The 18,157-nt window shown below is 52.1% G+C and overlaps 3 protein-coding genes across 5 annotated transcripts in view; 2 read left to right on the top strand and 1 right to left on the bottom strand.

Annotated features, from left to right (window-relative positions):
- LOC130207655 (sorbin and SH3 domain-containing protein 1) overlaps positions 1 to 4,742 on the top strand; it is a 42,645-nt gene extending 37,903 nt beyond the window's left edge. For all 3 annotated transcript variants that reach the window (XM_056436346.1, XM_056436347.1, XM_056436348.1), the window contains 4 exons: positions 556 to 651; positions 1,996 to 2,048; positions 2,159 to 2,265; positions 2,548 to 4,742. In XM_056436346.1, coding sequence (XP_056292321.1) covers positions 556 to 651; positions 1,996 to 2,048; positions 2,159 to 2,265; positions 2,548 to 2,615 — 324 coding nt within the window. In that variant the 3' untranslated portion in view covers positions 2,616 to 4,742. The remainder of the gene's footprint in view (positions 1 to 555; positions 652 to 1,995; positions 2,049 to 2,158; positions 2,266 to 2,547) is intronic.
- A 4,760-nt stretch (positions 4,743 to 9,502) lies between these two features.
- On the top strand, positions 9,503 to 16,029 carry pdlim1 (PDZ and LIM domain 1 (elfin)). The gene is made up of 7 exons (XM_056435820.1): positions 9,503 to 9,825; positions 11,154 to 11,305; positions 11,538 to 11,622; positions 12,762 to 12,943; positions 13,266 to 13,414; positions 13,491 to 13,608; positions 14,778 to 16,029. The coding sequence occupies exons 1-7, from the start codon at positions 9,733 to 9,735 to the stop codon at positions 14,962 to 14,964; spliced, it is 966 nt and encodes a 321-aa protein (XP_056291795.1). The 5' UTR covers positions 9,503 to 9,732; the 3' UTR covers positions 14,965 to 16,029.
- Positions 16,030 to 16,112: 83 nt separating this feature from the next.
- Positions 16,113 to 17,128, bottom strand: neurog3 (neurogenin 3). The gene is made up of 2 exons (XM_056435821.1): positions 17,020 to 17,128; positions 16,113 to 16,814 (listed from the first exon to the last, which is right to left on the bottom strand). The coding sequence occupies exon 2, from the start codon at positions 16,809 to 16,811 to the stop codon at positions 16,140 to 16,142; it is 672 nt and encodes a 223-aa protein (XP_056291796.1). The 5' UTR covers positions 16,812 to 16,814; positions 17,020 to 17,128; the 3' UTR covers positions 16,113 to 16,139.
- Positions 17,129 to 18,157: the final 1,029 nt, after the last annotated feature.

The raw sequence follows: 18,157 nt of genomic DNA, 5'->3' as shown, positions 1-18,157 counted from the left end.
TCCTCCAGGTAGAGCAGCTGAAGCTGAGGTGTGAGTGCAGGAGGAGACCCTCACCCGGAGAAGCTGTTGGCCACATGGAAGAGTTGGGACTGGCCACGCCTCTTACAGCCGCATGTCGTTGTGTGTGCTACTAACACGCCAGAGTTTATGTGTCTCAGGTGTCTCAGGTGTCTCAGGTGTCTCAGGTGTCTCACGCTGTCTTCAGTGTTTCTGTGGAGCACTTCAGAGGTCCAGCGGTAAAGGAGTGTCGGAGCGTTAGTGTGTCCAGGATGGATCTGAGAGCTCTGGAGTGTCGGCATGTTGTTGTTGTCCCACGCAGCAGAGGTGTGATAACATGGATGCTGTTGGCGTTTGGAGGTTTATTTAGGACAGTGACATATTTATTAGTGAGTATTTATAGGTTTCACGTGTTTCCAAAGCTGCTGCGAGGTTGAAATGCAACCTGAGGTATGACGGTATTCACAGCAGGTGCTGGTGTGTGAGCTCGAGAGAAAAGCTTTTTTAAATGTATTTTGTATTTGTCGTCGCTGATTTGACATTTTTGTGTTTGTGCAGTTTGTGAGAAACGAGGCCGACCACCAGGAGCGCAGCTCGAGGAGCCCCGTGATGCTGTTCCACATCCAGGACAACAACAACGCCAACTCCTATGCGGTAAGGGGGAGAGAGGCCTGAGTCACCCTTCAGAGATCCATGCGACTCCCATTGTGTCTTCTAGATGTGTGCTCCATGTGAAACGTGTGAGGTATTACACCTCCTGTATTGGGAAGAATATGTTTATTTGCTGTCTTGCTGAAGAAGAAGATCGATACTCCTCTCATGTTTGTCTGAGGCCAGTTAGCTTAGCTTAGCATAAAGACCCCAAACAAGTGTAAACAGCTAGCCTGGCTCTGTCCGAGGCGACGAGGATTCCCGTCCCGCAGCGTCTAGACCGCCCGATCAACATAACGTGTTAATTGGCGTCTTGTTTGGACAAAGACCAGCGGATTAGAAAAGGTTTAAAAAGAGCTGTCGACCAGGTCGATAAGCGGGGAGCGAAATAACCCCGAACCAAAGGAAGCTGCAGCCTCACAGAGGGACGTCCACTTTACGGCACCTTTCCGTTGCCAGGCAACGAGCAGACACACCAGGAAGTGTTTCTGTCCAAGAAATGGTTCCAACCCGACTTCCTGTTACACTTCAACACTGTTGTGTCAGCTTTGAGCTAAGCTAAATCTTTGAGCTAAGCTAAGTCTTTAAAGCTAAGCTAAGTCTTTGAGCTAAGCTAAGTCTTTGAGCTAAGCTAAGTCTTTGAGATAAGCTAAGTCTTTAAAGCTAAGCTAAGTCTTTGAGCTAAGCTAAGTCTTTAAAGCTAAGCTAAGTCTTTGAGCTAAGCTAAGTTTTTGAGCTAAGCTAAGTCTTTGAGCTAAGCTAAGTCTTTAAAGCTAAGCTAAGTCTTTGAGCTAAGCTAAGTCTTTAAAGCTAAGCTAAGTCTAGATATTGAATGGACTCAAGCTTCCTGTCAGACTTTTCAGCAAGAAAGCGAATAAGAGAACACGAGAGTACGTTTAAATCCTCCACGTATGTCCCTACCGCTGCATGCCCATGTGAGTGAACTAATGCAACGTGTCTCCTGTCCACATGCTCTCACTCTGCTGTCTGGCCTTGTCATGCCTCTCCTCCCGGCTCCACCAACGTCTCCTTTGCTTTGGCTTCTAACGGATCACTTCCCTTCCTTCCTTGCTACTGGACGCCCTTCCTGCCCCCCCCCCCCTCTCTAACTCCTGACCTCTTCACCTCGGCCTCTTCCTGGACTTTCTGTGGGGCCGCTGTCTGTCTCACTACTACTACCATTACTACCACGACTACCACCACGGCCACTAGGAGGCAGTGTGTAATGAGATCTTGAATATAGCTGAGACCTCGGTGAGGTACTGCAGCACCCTGTCCCAGCACCCTCATGACTCTGTCCACAGACTGCACCCCCACCCCAGTAAACGATCTCTCATCATTTCCCAGCAACCCCTGTCCCACAGCAGCAGCCCGGAGCCCGGCCGCCTCAGCTGTGGAATGTGAGTGAGATCGTTTTCTCTGTCCCGCCGTGTCGCCGAGAGCTTTCCTCATCATTCCTGACCGGCGTCTTCTGAGCGCTGCGCGTTAACCGGTGGAGGTTGTGCTCCAGTTTTCAGGCCCTGTACAGCTACGTGCCGCAGAACGAAGACGAGCTGGAGCTGCACGAGGGGGATCTCGTCAGCGTCATGGAGAAGTGCGACGACGGCTGGTTTGTCGGTATGTGGGGTTCATTCCTCGGGGATGCGGTCTCACTCGCCGTGTCACATCAATTCTGACGGGCCTTCTGCCCCATGACAGCAGAGGACTGAACGGGTGCCACGTGCAGAGGCCCGTTCACCTCCGTCCAGCTCGGGTTTCTAGAGGATTAAGACGCGTGCTTCGTGTTTCAGCCACGCTTCCAGATGTTATTTCTGTGTTCACGTCGAAGTCCTTTGAGCCGTTAATCTGAGAGAGAACCCACTAAACCTGATCCTCTAAACCTCTTTCTTTTCTCCGCAGGGACCTCGAAGAGGACGAAACAGTTTGGGACGTTCCCTGGGAATTACGTGAAGGACTTGAACCTGTAACGGCGTCTGATCCGTAACACGTGGTCGCCTGGCGAGCTTGGGAAGTCACTTCTATCGCGCGTGGCTGTCGGTTCGCGTAGTCATTTAGCCAATCCTTCTTGTCTGGGAACGTGTTCGGCCCGAGGTGTGTCTCCCTGCACGGGGAGGCGGCCCGAGCCTCAGCGAGGTGAACACCTTGACTCTCTCTTCTTGACTCTCGTCTGTCTCCACTTGTGGAATTCCTCCGTTAAAACAAACCCTACCGCAAAGTAGCTTTTATTGTACAGGTGATAGCTTCCATCTTGTCCATGTAGTCCCAGTAGTCAGTGTTCACCTCAGTCTGGAGCCGGCAGCAGAGTGTGGATCTTATTACCTGAACCGGACCTTGGAGGAGTCACAATGTGGTTCTTCTGAGGCCGTGTGGTTGGAGCTGTTAGGCGGGAGCTTCAGGACCGGAGGTGTTCATCATGATTCACTGAGTATGAAGAAGCAGAAAACCTTCAGTGTTAACATGTAATTGAATGTGGTGGTTCGTTTAGATCATGTATGAAGCCCCTTAGGCCTGTTCTACTTCACATTTTATGAATCTTCACATTTTCCATATTTTAAGAATGTCACAACATTTGCATCTCGGTGTAAAGCAGAAAACTTTACTACCGGTTCAGTATTGCCTTCCTTTTGTATCCCACCGTTGTTGTTGTTACAACAGTTATTACAAGTCATTACAACAGGTATTACAACAGGTATTATAACAGGTATTACAACAGGTATTATAACAGGTATTACCAAGTCACAAACACAAATACAGGACACCATAGACTGCGTTGAATGTCTGATAAAAGTGTATCTGCACATCCTATATTTTCAAACTCTTATTTATTAGTCCTTTCATACCTCTTCAGTCAAAATGGAAGGAAAGCGTGTCAGCTTACTGAAAGGTAGCCTGAAGGTAGCTTTAAGGTAGCCTGAAAGTAGCCTGAAAGTAGCCTGAAGGTAGCCTGAAAGTAGCCTGAAAGTAGCCTGAAAGTAGCCTGAAGGTAGCCTGAAGGTAGCCTGAAAGTAGCCTGAAAGTAGCCTGAAAGTACTACTTTCAGTAGCCTGATAGTAGCCTGAAGGTAGCCTGAAGGTAGCCTGAAAGTAGCCTGAAAGTAGCCTGAAAGTACTCTGAAAGTACTACTTTCAGTAGCCTGATAGTAGCCTGAAGGTAGCCTGAAGGTAGCCTGAAAGTAGCTGGAAGGTAGCTGGAAGGTAGCTGGAAGGTAGCCTCAATTTAGCTGAAAGTAGCCTGAAGGTAGCCTGAAGGTAGCTGGAATGTAACCTGAAGGTAGCTGGAAGGTAGCCTGAAAGTAGCTTGAAGGTAGCTGGAAGGTATCTGAAGGTAGCTGAAGGTAGCTGAAGGTAGCTGGAAGGTATCTGAAGGTAGCCTGAAGGTAGCTGAAGGTAGCCTCAAAGTAGCCTGAAGGTAGCTGGAAGGTATCTGAAGGTAGCCTGAAGGTAGCTGAAGGTAGCTGAAGGTAGCCTCAAAGTAGCCTGAAGGTAGCTGGAAGGTATCTGAAGGTAGCCTGAAGGTAGCTGGAATGTAACCTGAAGGTAGCTGGAAGATAGCCTGAAGGTAGCTGAAGGTAGCCTGAAGGTAGCTGAAGGTAGCCTGAAGGTAGCTGAAGGTAGCTGAAGGTAGCTGGAAGGTAGCCTGAAGGTAGCTGAAGGTAGCCTGAAGGTAGCTGAAGGTAGCTGGAAGGTAGCTGAAGGTAGCCTCAAAGTAGCCTGAAGGTAGCCTGAAGGTAGCTGAAGGTAGCTGAAGGTAGCTGGAAGGTAGCTGAAGGTAGCTAAGGTAGCCTCAAAGTAGCCTGAAGGTAGCCTGAAGGTAGCTGAAGGTAGCTAAGGTAGCCTCAAAGTAGCCTGAAGGTAGCTGGCGGCGAGCACTTCACCTCCGGTTTAGTCTCTAAGGTAGATTCCACCTCACAAGACAACGATAGAAAATAATCACAACAACAACAAAAGGATACTTAATGAAGCCAACAAGGTGTCTTAGAAAACAATAATTGTTAAGAGAGATTTTAGCCACGCCCCCTATACTAACAATATTGTATTTTGTTTTGCGCCGTGTAAATGTGTACAGAAAACTTTTAAGAGGCCTTCCAAAACATGGCTCCATATTTTCATATGTAAGGACGACAACTTGGGCCACAGCGGACGATTTCAATCGGAAGCGTTAGCACAGCGTTAGCATGACATTAGCACAGCGTGAGCACAGGTCAAATCGGAGCATGAAACACGATCAGAAGGGTTAGCCTTCTAACCCCCCCCCCCCCACACACACACACAGAGAAGAACCCCCTCCTCGCCGCATGGAGAAGACGACCCGTCCTTCAGGGTCAACAGAACCGTCAAGAGTTCTGGGCTCTACCTGCTCACTCAGGTGTTAGGGTCCTTGTTCCTCAAGTATTTTAATCCTGTTTAGTTCACACCAGGTGGACTAGTGTGACCGTCTGATCCTGCAGAACCCCTATGAGCAGAACCCTCATGAGAAGAACCCTCATGAGCCGAACCCCCATGAGCAGAACCCCCATGAGCAGAACCCTCATGAGCAGAGCCCTCATGAGAAGAACCCCCATGAGAAGAACCCTCATGAGAAGAACCCTCATGAGCCGAACCCCCATGAGCAGAACCCCCATGAGCCGAACCCCCATGAGCAGAACCCTCATGAGAAGAACCCCCATGAGAAGAACCCCCATGAGCAGAACCCTCATGAGAAGAACCCCCATGAGAAGAACCCTCATGAGAAGAACCCTCATGAGAAGAACCCCCATGAGCAGAACCCCCATGAGAAGAACCCTCATGAGAAGAACCCCCATGAGCAGAACCCTCATGAGAAGAACCCCCATGAGAAGAACCCCCATGAGCAGAACCCTCATGAGAAGAACCCCATGAGAAGAACCCTCATGAGCAGAACCCTCATGAGAAGAACCCCCATGAGAAGAACCCTCATGAGAAGAACCCTCATGAGAAGAACCCCCATGAGCAGAACCCCTATGAGCAGAACCCTCATGAGAAGAACCCTCATGAGAAGAACCCCCATGAGAAGAACCCTCATGAGAAGAACCCCCATGAGCAGAACCCTCATGAGCCGAACCCCCATGAGCAGAACCCCCATGAGAAGAACCCCCATGAGCAGAACCCTCATGAGAAGAACCCCCATGAGAAGAACCCCCATGAGCCGAACCCCCATGAGCAGAACCCTCATGAGAAGAACCCCCATGAGCAGAACCCCCATGAGTAGAACCCCATGAGCAGAACCCTCATGAGAAGAACCCCCATGAGCAGAACCCTCATGAGAAGAACCCCCATGAGCAGAACCCCCATGAGCCGAACCCTCATGAGCAGAACCCCCATGAGCAGAACCCTCATGAGCAGAACCCCCATGAGCAGAACCCTCATGAGCAGAACCCCCATGAGCAGAACCCTCATGAGCAGAACCCCCATGAGCAGAACCCCCATGAGCAGAACCCTCATGAGCCGAACCCCCATGAGAAGAACCCCCATGAGCCGAACCCCCATGAGCAGAACCCTCATGAGAAGAACCCCCATGAGAAGAACCCCCATGAGCAGAACCCCCATGAGAAGAACCCCCATGAGCAGAACCCTCATGAGAAGAACCCCCATGAGAACAACCCCCATGAGCAGAACCCTCATGAGAAGAACCCCCATGAGCAGAACCCCCATGAGCCGAACCCTCATGAGCAGAACCCCCATGAGCAGAACCCTCATGAGCAGAACCCCCATGAGCAGAACCCCCATGAGCAGAACCCTCATGAGCAGAACCCCCATGAGCAGAACCCTCATGAGCAGAACCCCCATGAGCAGAACCCCCATGAGCAGAACCCTCATGAGCAGAACCCCCATGAGTTCCTCCCTCATCCCTCCTCGTCCTCCTCATCCTCCTCGCCCCTCATCCTCGTCCTCCTCATCCAGTCCTCCCTCATCCTCTCCCCTCGTCTCGTCCTCCCTCGTCCTCTCGTCCTCCCTCGTCCTCTCGTCCTCCCTCATCCTCTCGTCCTCCCTCATCCTCTCGTCCTCCCTCATCCTCTCGTCCTCCCTCATCCTCTCGTCCTCCCTCATCCTCTTGTCCTCCCTCGTCCTCTCGTCCTCCCTCATCCTCTCGTCCTCCCTCATCCTCCCTCCCTCCCTCGTCCTCCCTCATCCTCTCGTCCTCCCTCCCTCATCCTCTCGTCCTCCCTCATCCTCTCGTCCTCCCTCATCCTCTCCTCCCTCGTCCTCCCTCATCCTCTTGTCCTCCCTCGTCCTCCCTCATCCTCTCGTCCTCCCTCATCCTCTCGTCCTCCCTCATCCTCCCTCCCTCCCTCGTCCTCCCTCATCCTCTCGTCCTCCCTCATCCTCTCGTCCTCCCTCATCCTCTCGTCCTCCCTCATCCTCTCATCCTCCCTCATCCTCTCGTCCTCCCTCATCCTCTCGTCCTCCCTCGTCCTCTCGTCCTCCCTCATCCTCTCGTCCTCCCTCCCTCATCCTCTCGTCCTCCCTCATCCTCTCGTCCTCCCTCCCTCATCCTCTCATCCTCCCTCCTCCCTCATCCTCCCTCATCCTCCCTCCCTCCCTCGTCCTCCCTCATCCTCTCGTCCTCCCTCATCCTCCCTCCCTCCCTCGTCCTCCCTCATCCTCTCGTCCTCCCTCATCCTCTCGTCCTCCCTCATCCTCCCTCCCTCCCTCGTCCTCCCTCATCCTCTCGTCCTCCCTCATCCTCTCGTCCTCCCTCCCTCCCTCGTCCTCCCTCCGGTGTAGCTCTGATATCATATTCAGGTGTTTAGCTCCACCACGTGAAGCTGTTTGAGTAAACATGTCGTAACGCGACGTGCTGATTGGTCGGGAGTCTCCTGACCCAAACCACCACATCAGCAGTCTGGTCTCCACGGTGATGAGCAGCTGATGAATGTATGAAGACAGGAATGTGGCGCAGCATAACCCACACGTCACCAGAAGGATTGTAAATATGTAAATAATGAAATAGAGTGCGGGGGGGCGGGGCCAGGCGGAGCGGCCGTCACCCGCAGCGGTTTATTGACCTGAAGGATTGTTCCCCGGTTACTGAGCACAGGAAGTTAGACCTCGTGAACTTCACGCCGCCGTTCTCTCGTCACGCCGCGTTGGTGCGGGCCTCATCGTCATGCTCTGGTCTGGGAGGGGGTGGGATGACCCCCTGACCTCTACCATGTCCCCGTGACCTCGTCTATGTCCCCGTGACCTCTACCATGCCCCCCTGACCTCTACCATGTCCCTGTGACCTCGTCCATGACCCCGTGACCTCGTCCATGTGTCTGTGACCTCGTCCATGTGCCTGTGACCTCGTCTATGTCCCCGTGACCTCTACCATGTCCCTGTGACCTCTACCATGTCCCTGTGACCTCTACCATGTCCCTGTGACTTCTACCATGTCCCCGTGACCTCGTCCATGACCCCCTGACCTCGTCCATGTCCCTGTGACCTCGTCCATGCCCCCCTGACCTCTACCATGTCCCTGTGACCTCTACCATGTCCCTGTGACCTCTACCATGTCCCCGTGACCTCTACCATGTCCCCGTGACCTCGTCCATGACCCCCTGACCTCGTCCATGACCCCCTGACCTCGTCCATGTCCCCGTGACCTCGTCCATGTCCCCGTCCCGCCGTCTCCATGACGACATCTCTAAGAACTACCAGTGTGACGCTTTAACCGAGTCGTAACGGCCTTCATGAGACGTGTTTGCTTCGTTTGCTGTTCCATGGATATGAAATGAAGATACTACACACTGCTGTGACTTCGGTATTATGCAATATTTAATAAACCGTTTAAACCAGTTGCTGCTTTCCCTTTTCTTTCCTGAGTGGACAGATAAATGTGAACGGGGAAAGTCTTCACTCTTTAGACTGATCACGACCTGTGGACATGATGATGTTTTAAATCTGAGAGGCTGCACCTTGGATCCGGGTGTTGGCAGATGTGTGCGTACAACGACATCAGGAGGAGCTCCTTCCCTTCACATAGGGCCCGCGGGCCCGCGGAGGACGTGTTTCGGCCGCTCTCCACTTATCAAAGATCCTCTGGCAGGGACTCAAGTGTTTTGGGAGCGGCACATTCCACATCCTGGATTCAGCTCGACCATAAATGGTAAGCCCGCGTCCAACTCGATGACGTAACGGCCGACGAGCCGAGGACAAACACTGGAGCTCGTCCAAGAGGAGGGAAACGCGAAGAGGGCTCACTCTGCTCTGCTTTCAAAGTATCAACGCGTTTCAGTCAAAATGGGCACCAGAGCGGCCATGGTTAATGTTATTCCAATAGAACATCTAGATATGAACTACAATTATTATGTTTCACTGTTTTTGGCAGGATGTACATGTTTTTTGTTTTGTTTTACAAAACAATTGGAAAAGTGGAGTTCTGTTATTTATTCACAAAAACAAAGTTGTGCGTTATTGTTGGACGTGTGTGTGATGCATGAGGTTCATTCTCAGCTTTGAGGGTAAATGTCTGAATGTAAAAAAGTCTCTTTATCCCCGACATGAGTAAAGACCTGCTGCTGGAGGCCCAGAACCAGAACCAGGACTTACCGGAGCTCCGTCGGACCTGCTGGGAGACAATGAAAGAGTTTCTAAAGGGATTCTAGACTAAATCAGCAGAAAGTTAAAGTTCCTTTAGTAGCTTTAGAATTTAGGGCTCACATGTCAAATGAAAACAAGATTCTGATTGAGAGAACACGACTCAACCCAGACTGGGCTGAGTCCTGGAGTCATTGGGCTCTATTTCAGAGGCAGTCCTGCACATGAATACACATGTAGAGCATTGGTCACTATGTAGAGCAGCAGGTGTGTCTGTGTGGGTCAACAGGGACACCGAGTGACGCGCTGCACAGAGGAAGAAGCTTCACTGGACGAATATTGGTCAATCAATCAGTGACGTTGGTTCCGGTTGGATCCCGTCGTTGAGTTGTCCTGAGAGTGATCATCTCTCCCAAGAGGCGATCTTCGTGCTCTCCCCCGATGCGAGCTGCTGTCTGTCGGGCTCTGCACGTGTGAGAGTCGGTGAGCAGCGACCCGGAGCCCGAGCCACCGCGTCTACCGTCCGTTACCGAGCCGCCGTCCCGTTATGCCTCTCCGGGTGCTGGTGCGTGGTCCTGGGCCCTGGGGGTTCCGGCTGGTCGGGGGGAAGGACTTCGAGCAGCCGCTGACCATCTCCCGGGTGAGTGCTCTTGTCGGTGAGCCGCCACCGGGCTCACCTGCCGCCCCGGGCTGTGGGTTACCGGCAGCTGGAGGAACTAACGGGCCTCCCTGATGGCGGCTCTGCTGGTGTTTTACTTGGTGCACGTTATAACTGTATACAGCGAGGTGACGTCACTTTTACAAATGTCAGTTATTGTTGTTAAGTTCCACGTTCCGCTTTTTCATTATTTCTTTCAGTGTTTTGATGTTTTTGTTAAACTGAAGCGTTCCGGTTCTACGTCACACACCCGGCGTGTTTACACCGTTTAGTTCTCACTTCGAATTAAAAGTCTAACATGGAGGAAACTTTGTATTTATTTATTGTTCTAAAATCTCCGAGTGTCACTGAACGTCTCGCAGCAGCCCGTAGTTTACAGCCTCATCAAACACGTGAAGCAGCTCCAGAACACCAGAACACCAGAACATCAGAACACCAGAACACCAGAACATCAGAACACTAGAACATCAGAACACCAGAACATCAGAACACTAGAACATCAGAACACTAGAACACCAGAACACCAGAACACCATAACAGGACCTCACTGGACCTTAGTCCGAACATAGAGGACCAGCAGGGAGACCTCAGGAGATCCTGACTGAGTCTCTGTCTCTCTCTCTCTCTGCCTCTGTCTCTCTCTCTCTCTCTCTCTCTCTGTCTCTCTCTCTCTCTCTCTGTGTCTCTCTCTGTCTCTCTCTCTCTCTCCCTCTCTGTCTCTGTGTCTGTCTCTGTCTCTCTCTCTGTCTCTCTCTCTCTGTGTCTCTGTCTCTCTCTCTGTGTCTCTCTCTCTCTGTGTCTGTCTCTCTCTCTGTCTCTGTCTCTCTCTCTCTCTGTCTCTCTCTCTCTCTCTCTGTCTCTCTGTCTCTGTGTCTCTCTCTGTCTCTGTCTCTCTCTCTGTCTCTCTCTCTCTGTGTCTCTGTCTCTCTCTCTGTGTCTCTGTCTCTCTCTCTCTCTCTGTGTCTCTGTCTCTCTCTCTGTCTCTCTCTCTCTGTGTCTCTCTCTCTCTGTGTCTGTCTCTCTCTCTGTCTCTCTGTGTCTCTGTCTCTCTCTCTCTCTCCTCCTCCCTTTCTCTCTCTCTATCTCTCTCTCTCCTCCTCCTCCCTTTCTCTTCCTGCCTGTCTCACCTCACTGTCACCCCCCCCCCCCCCCCAGGTGTCTCTGCATTAGTTTACTGTAAATAAAGAGCAGAGTGAAGGTCTTAACAACACATCACTATCTTTGAGCTTTCTCTATTTAAATGTCTAAAGCTTCGGCTCCATTAGAGTCCCCACTGGTCTCACCTGTCCCCACCTGTCTCACGGTCTCAGGTGACCCCTGGGAGCAAAGCGGCGCTGGCCAACCTGTGCATCGGAGACATGATCTTGGCGATCGACGGAGAACCGACGGAGAACATGACTCACCTGGCGGCGCAGAACAAGATCAAAGGCTGCGTGGAGGAGATGGATCTCTCCGTGGACAGGTGAGCGCCAGGTGTCCTCGGCTTCAGGGACACGGACTGAAGAGGAAATGTATAATACAGATTTTACTTTTTATTATTTAGTTAAAACTCATTTGTGTGGGATTATTATTTAGGGATTATAAAGAGATTATTTATGGATTATTTAGTCATTATTTGGAGATTATTTATGGATTATTTATGTGATATCTTTTTTTTACGTTGGTGAACTCTTGTCAATGTTTGTGTTCCGCAGGTCAGAAAGTAAAATGTGGTCACCGCTCTCCTCCGAGGAAGGAAAGACTCACCCGTACAAGATGGATCTTGCATCGGAACAAAAGGTGTGTGTGTGTGTGTGTGTGTGTGTCCACCCCCCCCCCCCCCCCCACACACACACTCACTCACTCTCTCTATTCCGCGAGCATGTGGAGCCCTGCCTCATACGTGTCTGGCGGCTGCTCGTCCTCTCCCTTTTCTTTTCTCTTTTTTTCTTCTTCTCTGCACACGGCCGACGATGAGGTCATTGTTTACCTCCCAACAGCCGGTTGCCTAGGAGACGGTCGTTTATCAGCCGGTTTCTGCCACCTCGCTTCCTGAAGTGTGAAATCATGGAGGAAACCGACTCTGTGGCTTCACGGTCACAGGATGTTATGTGTGTGTGCACACGCACACACACACTCTCACACACACACACTCACACACTCGCGCTGCACTGTGTGTGGACAGCTTGTCTGTGTGTTGCTGTGGTACGGGCTCTGCCTCTTGTTTGTTTGTTTGTTTGTTGTCTGGCTCAGACTTTGGGGTTTTCCTGCCTTGTGAGTTCTCTGGAGGTCTTTCCGGGTGAGGTGTGTCTGGTGGGCCGGGCCGTGCCGGGCCGTGCCGGGCCGTCTGGACCGCCGGCTGTCATTAAGTCTGGATCAACGAGGAAGTTTAAACTTTGAATCTCTCAACAGTTGCATCATCAGGCGACTTCCTCTCCGACAGCCAGCTTCTAGCGCCCTCACTAGCGCCCTCACTAGCGCCTTCACTAGCGCCTTCACTAGCGCCCTGACTAGCGCCTTCACTAGCACCCTCACTAGCGCCTTCACTAGCGCCTTCACTAGTGCCCTCACTAGCGCCTTCACTAGCGCCCTCACTAGCGCCCTCACTAGCGCCTTCACTAGCGCCTTCACTAGTGCCCTCACTAGCGCCTTCACTAGCGCCTTCACTAGTGCCCTCACTAGCGCCTTCACTAGCGCCCTCACTAGCGCCCTCACTAACGCCCTCACTAGCGCCTTCACTAGCGCCCTCACTAGCGCCCTCACTAGCGCCCTCACTAGCGCCCTCACTAGCGCCCTCACTAGCGCAAACATGAAGCGTCAGTTCATCTGAAGGGGTCAAAGGTCGTGCTCTCCGTGTTGCATGTTTCAGTCGCTTCACTAAGCTCCGCCTCCAGTTTGTTGGCCGCTCACCAAAAGAGACCTTTCACGGTTCTCCACAGGAGGTGAGGCACATCGGCTCCGCCCACAACCGGAGCGCTCTGCCCTTCGCCGGCTTTGGCCCCCAAGTGGTCACCAACCAGTACAACAGCCCCTCCGGCCTCTACTCCTCCGAGAACATCAAGGACTTCAACTCGGCCGTGGACGAGGTCAAAACCATCGCCGCCGCCAACGAGCCCAACAGGTGAGAGGACGGCGAGCTCTGTTCCCCTTTGAGCCCAAACACCGGGTCAACCTCCTGCTGCTTGTGTCTGATGTTCAGGGTTTTAATCGAGCAGCAAACCAGTTCCTCTGAATATGTAGAGCGCTGGCGTCTGTTTGTCTAGTTCTGCTCACATTCAACAACTTGGAGCCGTAAAAAAATAAAGGGACAAACCTTCAGTCCACAGAACCAGTGAGAACCTGTTGGTCAGAGTTCATGTGGTTCTGGTCGTTTGAGCTGCTGTGAAGTTCTTCTGATCGCTGTTGGCCGTGTACCCCTGACCCCTGACCCCTCCGCCCTGCAGGGCTCCATCTGATCCGTCTCAGGCGGGCAAGCGGCCGTCGGTCACAGAGGATTCTGAGGTTTACAAGATGCTGCAGGAGAACCAGGAGGCCGCCGAGCCGCCGCGCCAGTCGGCTTCATTCAAAGTGCTGCAGGAGATCCTGGAGACGGGTACGGAGCGCCTGATGTTCGTTGGGGGACTCGATGCTTTAGAGACGAGTCTGAGCCGTCTCTCTGCGTCTCCTAGGTGACCCGGATAAGCCGTCGGGCTTCCGGAGCGTGAAGGCCCCGGCCCTGAGGACGGGCTCCTCGCTGGGCGCCGCCGACACGCTGCCCTGCTGCGACAAATGTGGCTCCGGCATCGTGTGAGTCTTCACGTTCCGTCATTATGTAACGTCCCGTCGGTCCGGGTCACGTGGAGAGACCTTCAGGATCCAGGAGCTTCTGGCGAGAGGCCGAGGAGCTGCGGTGGAGTGTCTCCCCCTGGTGGCGGAAACGGTTACGACCGCTGGGAACTCCCAAACAGATTCTGCTCATTTGTCTTTCAGCATAATACGTTTTGTATCCAACTTACAGGCCTCTGGCTTCCTTTAAAACACCGAGTATATGCTCTATAGTACTTTAATACACCGAGTATATGCTCTATATTACTTTAATACACCAAGTATGTGCTCTCTATTACTTTAATACACCGAGTATATGCTCTATATTACTTTAATACACCAAGTATGTGCTCTATATTACTTTAATACACCGAGTATATGCTCTATATTACTTTAATACACAGAGTATATGCTCTATATTACTTTAATACACCGAGTATATGCTCTATATTACTTTAATACACCGAGTATATGCTCTATATTACTTTAATACACCAAGTATATGCTCTATATTACTTTAATACACCAAGTATATGCTCTCTATTACTTTAATACACCGAGTATATGCTCTATATTACTTTAATACACCGAGTATATGCTCTATATTACTTTAATACACCAAGTATGTGCTCTATATTACTTTAATACACCGAGTATATGCTCTATATTACTTTAATACACCAAGTATGTGCTCTATATTACTTTAATACACCGAGTATATGCTCTATATTACTTTAATACACCAAGTATATGCTCTATATTACTTTAAAACACCGAGTATATGCTCTATATTACTTTAAAACACCGAGTATATGCTCTATATTACTTTAAAACACCGAGTATATGCTCTATATTACTTTTATGGTGACCTCTGTGTGGTGCCGGTGACCTCTCTGGTGCCGGTGACCTCTGTGGTGATGGTGACCTCTGTGTGGTGATGGTGACCTCTGTGGTGACGGTGACCTCTGTGGTGCCGGTGACCTCTGTGTGGTGACGGTGACCTCTGTGGTGATGGTGACCTCTGTGTGGTGATGGTGACCTCTGTGGTGATGGTGACCTCTGTGTGGTGATGGTGACCTCTGTGGTGATGGTGACCTCTGTGTGGTGATGGTGACCTCTGTGGTGACGGTGACCTCTGTTCTCTCCTTCAGGGGCCTGGTGGTGAAGCTCCGGGACAAGTTCCGCCACCCTGAGTGCTACAGCTGCTCCGACTGCGACGCCAACCTCAAGCAGAAGGGACACTTCTTTGTGGAGGAGCAGATCTACTGCGAGGCGCACGCCCGCCAGCGGGTGACGCCCCCCGAGGGCTACGACGTGGTCACCGTCTTCCCCAAGTAGAGCGGCGCCCCGGCCTGCACGCCACTATAGAGCTGCAGATGCCACTATAGAGCTGCTGCAGACGCCACTATAGAGCTGCAGCAGACGCCACTATAGAGCTGCTGCAGATGCCACTATAGAGCTGCTGCAGACGCCACTATAGAGCTGCTGCAGACGCCGCTATAGAGCTGCTGCAGACGCCGCTATAGAGCTGCTGCAGACGCCGCTATAGAGCTGCTGCAGACGCCACTATAGAGCTGCTGCAGACGCCGCTATAGAGCTGCTGCAGACGCCGCTATAGAGCTGCTGCAGACGCCACTATAGAGCTGCAGACGCCGCTATAGAGCTGCTGCAGACGCCGCTATAGAGCTGCTGCAGATGCCACTATAGAGCTGCTGCAGACGCCACTATAGAGCTGCAGACGCCGCTATAGAGCTGCTGCAGACGCCGCTATAGAGCTGCTGCAGACGCCGCTATAGAGCTGCTGCAGACGCCACTATAGAGCTGCAGACGCCACTATAGAGCTGCTGCAGACGCCGCTATAGAGCTGCTGCAGACGCCGCTATAGAGCTGCTGCAGACGCCGCTATAGAGCTGCTGCAGACGCCGCTATAGAGCTGCTGCAGACGCCACTATAGAGCTGCAGACGCCACTATAGAGCTGCTGCAGACGCCGCTATAGAGCTGCAGACGCCGCTATAGAGCTGCTGCAGACGCCGCTATAGAGCTGCTGCAGACGCCGCTATAGAGCTGCAGACGCCACTATAGAGCTGCTGCAGACGCCACTATAGAGCTGCAGACGCCGGGACATAATCAAGACATTCCAACATTTAGCTCTTCTGACTCGTTCTTCTCATTCCGCTTCACACAGATTTCATCTCTGGATCTTCCGGATTCGCTCGTCGATGAAATGAGACGAAGCTTTTATTTGATCTCTTTAAAGTGTAAAGTTTATCTCGTTTGAATCATGGAACCAAAGGAAACACTCGTTCACCGACAAGTGTTTTCTAGTTTTATTAAATAAAAACACTTTTATGCAGCAAAAATACATTTCAATGTCATTACCAAAATAAATATTTGTACCTTAAGTTGTCTCGTGCTTCATGCTCAGTGAAGAACTCTAACTTATATTCAAGTGCTTTTATTCTGAAGATTTCCAGCCGGTCACTTAAAGTTCCTCGGAGTAACGGAGTAACGGTCAGAAGCGCCAGGTGCTCCGCGGGTCCTCGTCCCCGCAGCTGGACTTGAAGTACACGGTAACCGGGAGGAACCCGGGCATCGTGCACTTCTTCGGATGCGCGTAACAGTTTCTCGGGTCGCAGGCGGCGGGGGTCTCTGAGGAGGACCCCGAGTCCCACTCCGCGGAGGAGACGCTGGCCGGGATGCCCGGGCCGGAGCCCACCGGCACCAGGTAGTCCGGCGCGTGCCCGTGCGGCGCGGCCATGCGCACAGTCTCGCTCAGGGCCCAGATGTAGTTGTGGGCGAAGCGCAGCGTCTCGATCTTGGTGAGCTTGGCGTCCTCCGGTAGCGCCGGGAGGATCCGCCGCAGCGCGTCCAGCGCCGAGTTCAGGTTGTGCATGCGCGAGCGCTCCCGGTCGTTGGCCTTCGACCGGCGGCGGCCGCGCGGACCGGGCTTCTCACACCGGGGTCTGAGGGTAGTCACCGAGGAGGCCGCGGCCAGCGGCGCGGGGTCATCCGTGTGCCCGGTGACCCCGGTGTACCCAGTATGCCCGGTGTCGCCGGTATCGCCGGTGCTCCCGGTGTCGCCGGCTTCCTTCACGCCACTGCGGACCGCGGAGAACCTGCAGCGCGTCACCGCTTCTCTAGACGCGCGCAGCTCGGTCGGGGCGCACTGCATTGTGGGAGACATGGTCTGCAATAGAAAAATAATATAAATAAAATAAAATGAGGAAATAATGTCTTCGAGGCTTTTAATGAAGTTTAGTCTCAAACGTCTGGACTCTTAGTCTCGTGTTTAAGAAGTGATTTACTTCTAACCTGTATACTTATTATCACCTCAACAGTAAACAGTGTGAACATGGAGCGCGTTAACGCGCCTCAATAGACTGAGGACTTACCTGGCAGGTGATGCTCGGAGACTTCCGCTCGTGCTCGTGAACCCTCCCGGAGCTGGAGGCAGCTGACTGAGGGATGGATGCGCATCCCGTCCACTTTATATGGCCTTTATCTTATCTTCTGGCCGGCGGAGCCTGAATCAACAGCGCCTGTCCGGGGGCCAATCAGCGGCGGGCAGCGGCGGGCAGCGCGTCCTTCACTCTCTCCCCCTCCGCGGTCTTCACCCGGCTCTACTTCTTTGTGTCATCTTTGTAATGTGTCTCTGTGTGTGAGTCGGATGAAAGGAACCGGGTCCTGCTGCGCGGCCCACCTTCAGTTTGGACTAGTTCTTGACTTCCGGGACCACTGCAGGCCCCGAGCTGCTTCCTTTGGGTATCGGTGGGTTCGGCTACCCTGTGGGTCTGTGCTCGTTGGATTGAGTCCAAAGAGCTTTACGCGCTGGACGTCTGGGTGAAATAACTCTTCGTCGTGGTTCCGTGGGGACGCGACGCGTTCATGGACACATTTTACTCTCAGGTCATTTCAGCCAAAGTGCATGAGCTGTGGAGTTCCAGCATAACAAGAAGTATATGAATATATGTCTTCTTTAAACTCTGACCACGCCCATTGAGAACGACCTGCAGTGTGGCGGCAAAGGGTTCATCTTGTGGATGCGTAATGACGTCATGTGTTAATAAAGACAACTGGACTGGTTGTCAATATCTTTTGCACAAAGGCAGAAATATTTAAAACATTACGGTAATTATCTCCGGAAAGATTGTTGAAGCAGGAGGTGTAAGTATTCATGCGCATGCGCCAGGTCTCCAGCTTTTAGGATACTTAATGACGCATTTTACGCGTCGGGATATTGGCCCATCCCGTGCCGGATAGATGGTGGGCTTAATGTATTGCTGTAAAATGAACTTCAGATGCACCACAGTTGAGACAACTGAGGTAGAAACAACTGCAGCTCCTCAGTTCATTGTAAATTAAATGCTTACTAGTAAGTAAACAGTTGCGTAATATATTGTTGGTTGTGCGCATTTCGCAGGCGGTGCGGTTGGCACGGAACACCTGTGAGCTGCTCGCACGCGGCTCGTTGCTTGAATGTTGCCACGATGTGTTTCAGGAGTCACTTGCCTCCTCGTTAGCTCACAAGAT

Source organism: Pseudoliparis swirei, chromosome 17 (genome assembly GCF_029220125.1).
Source record: "Pseudoliparis swirei isolate HS2019 ecotype Mariana Trench chromosome 17, NWPU_hadal_v1, whole genome shotgun sequence".
In the NCBI taxonomy this organism is placed as follows: Eukaryota; Metazoa; Chordata; class Actinopteri; order Perciformes; family Liparidae; genus Pseudoliparis; species Pseudoliparis swirei.
The sequence above is the reverse complement of the archived record's forward strand: the minus strand, read 5'-3'. Positions and strand labels throughout refer to the sequence as shown.

What these genes read in the sequence shown, in the direction of transcription:
- pdlim1 (XM_056435820.1), top strand. Translation starts at nt 9,733, where the DNA reads ATGCCTCTCCGGGTGCTGGTGCGTGGTCCTGGGCCCTGGGGGTTCCGG. An exon ending in ATGGATCTCTCCGTGGACAG is followed by an intron (nt 11,306 to 11,537) that starts GTGAGCGCCAGG and finishes TGTGTTCCGCAG; the next exon opens with GTCAGAAAGTAAAATGTGGT. An exon ending in GCCGCCAACGAGCCCAACAG is followed by an intron (nt 12,944 to 13,265) that starts GTGAGAGGACGG and finishes TCCGCCCTGCAG; the next exon opens with GGCTCCATCTGATCCGTCTC.
- neurog3 (XM_056435821.1), bottom strand. Translation starts at nt 16,811, where the DNA reads ATGTCTCCCACAATGCAGTGCGCCCCGACCGAGCTGCGCGCGTCTAGA.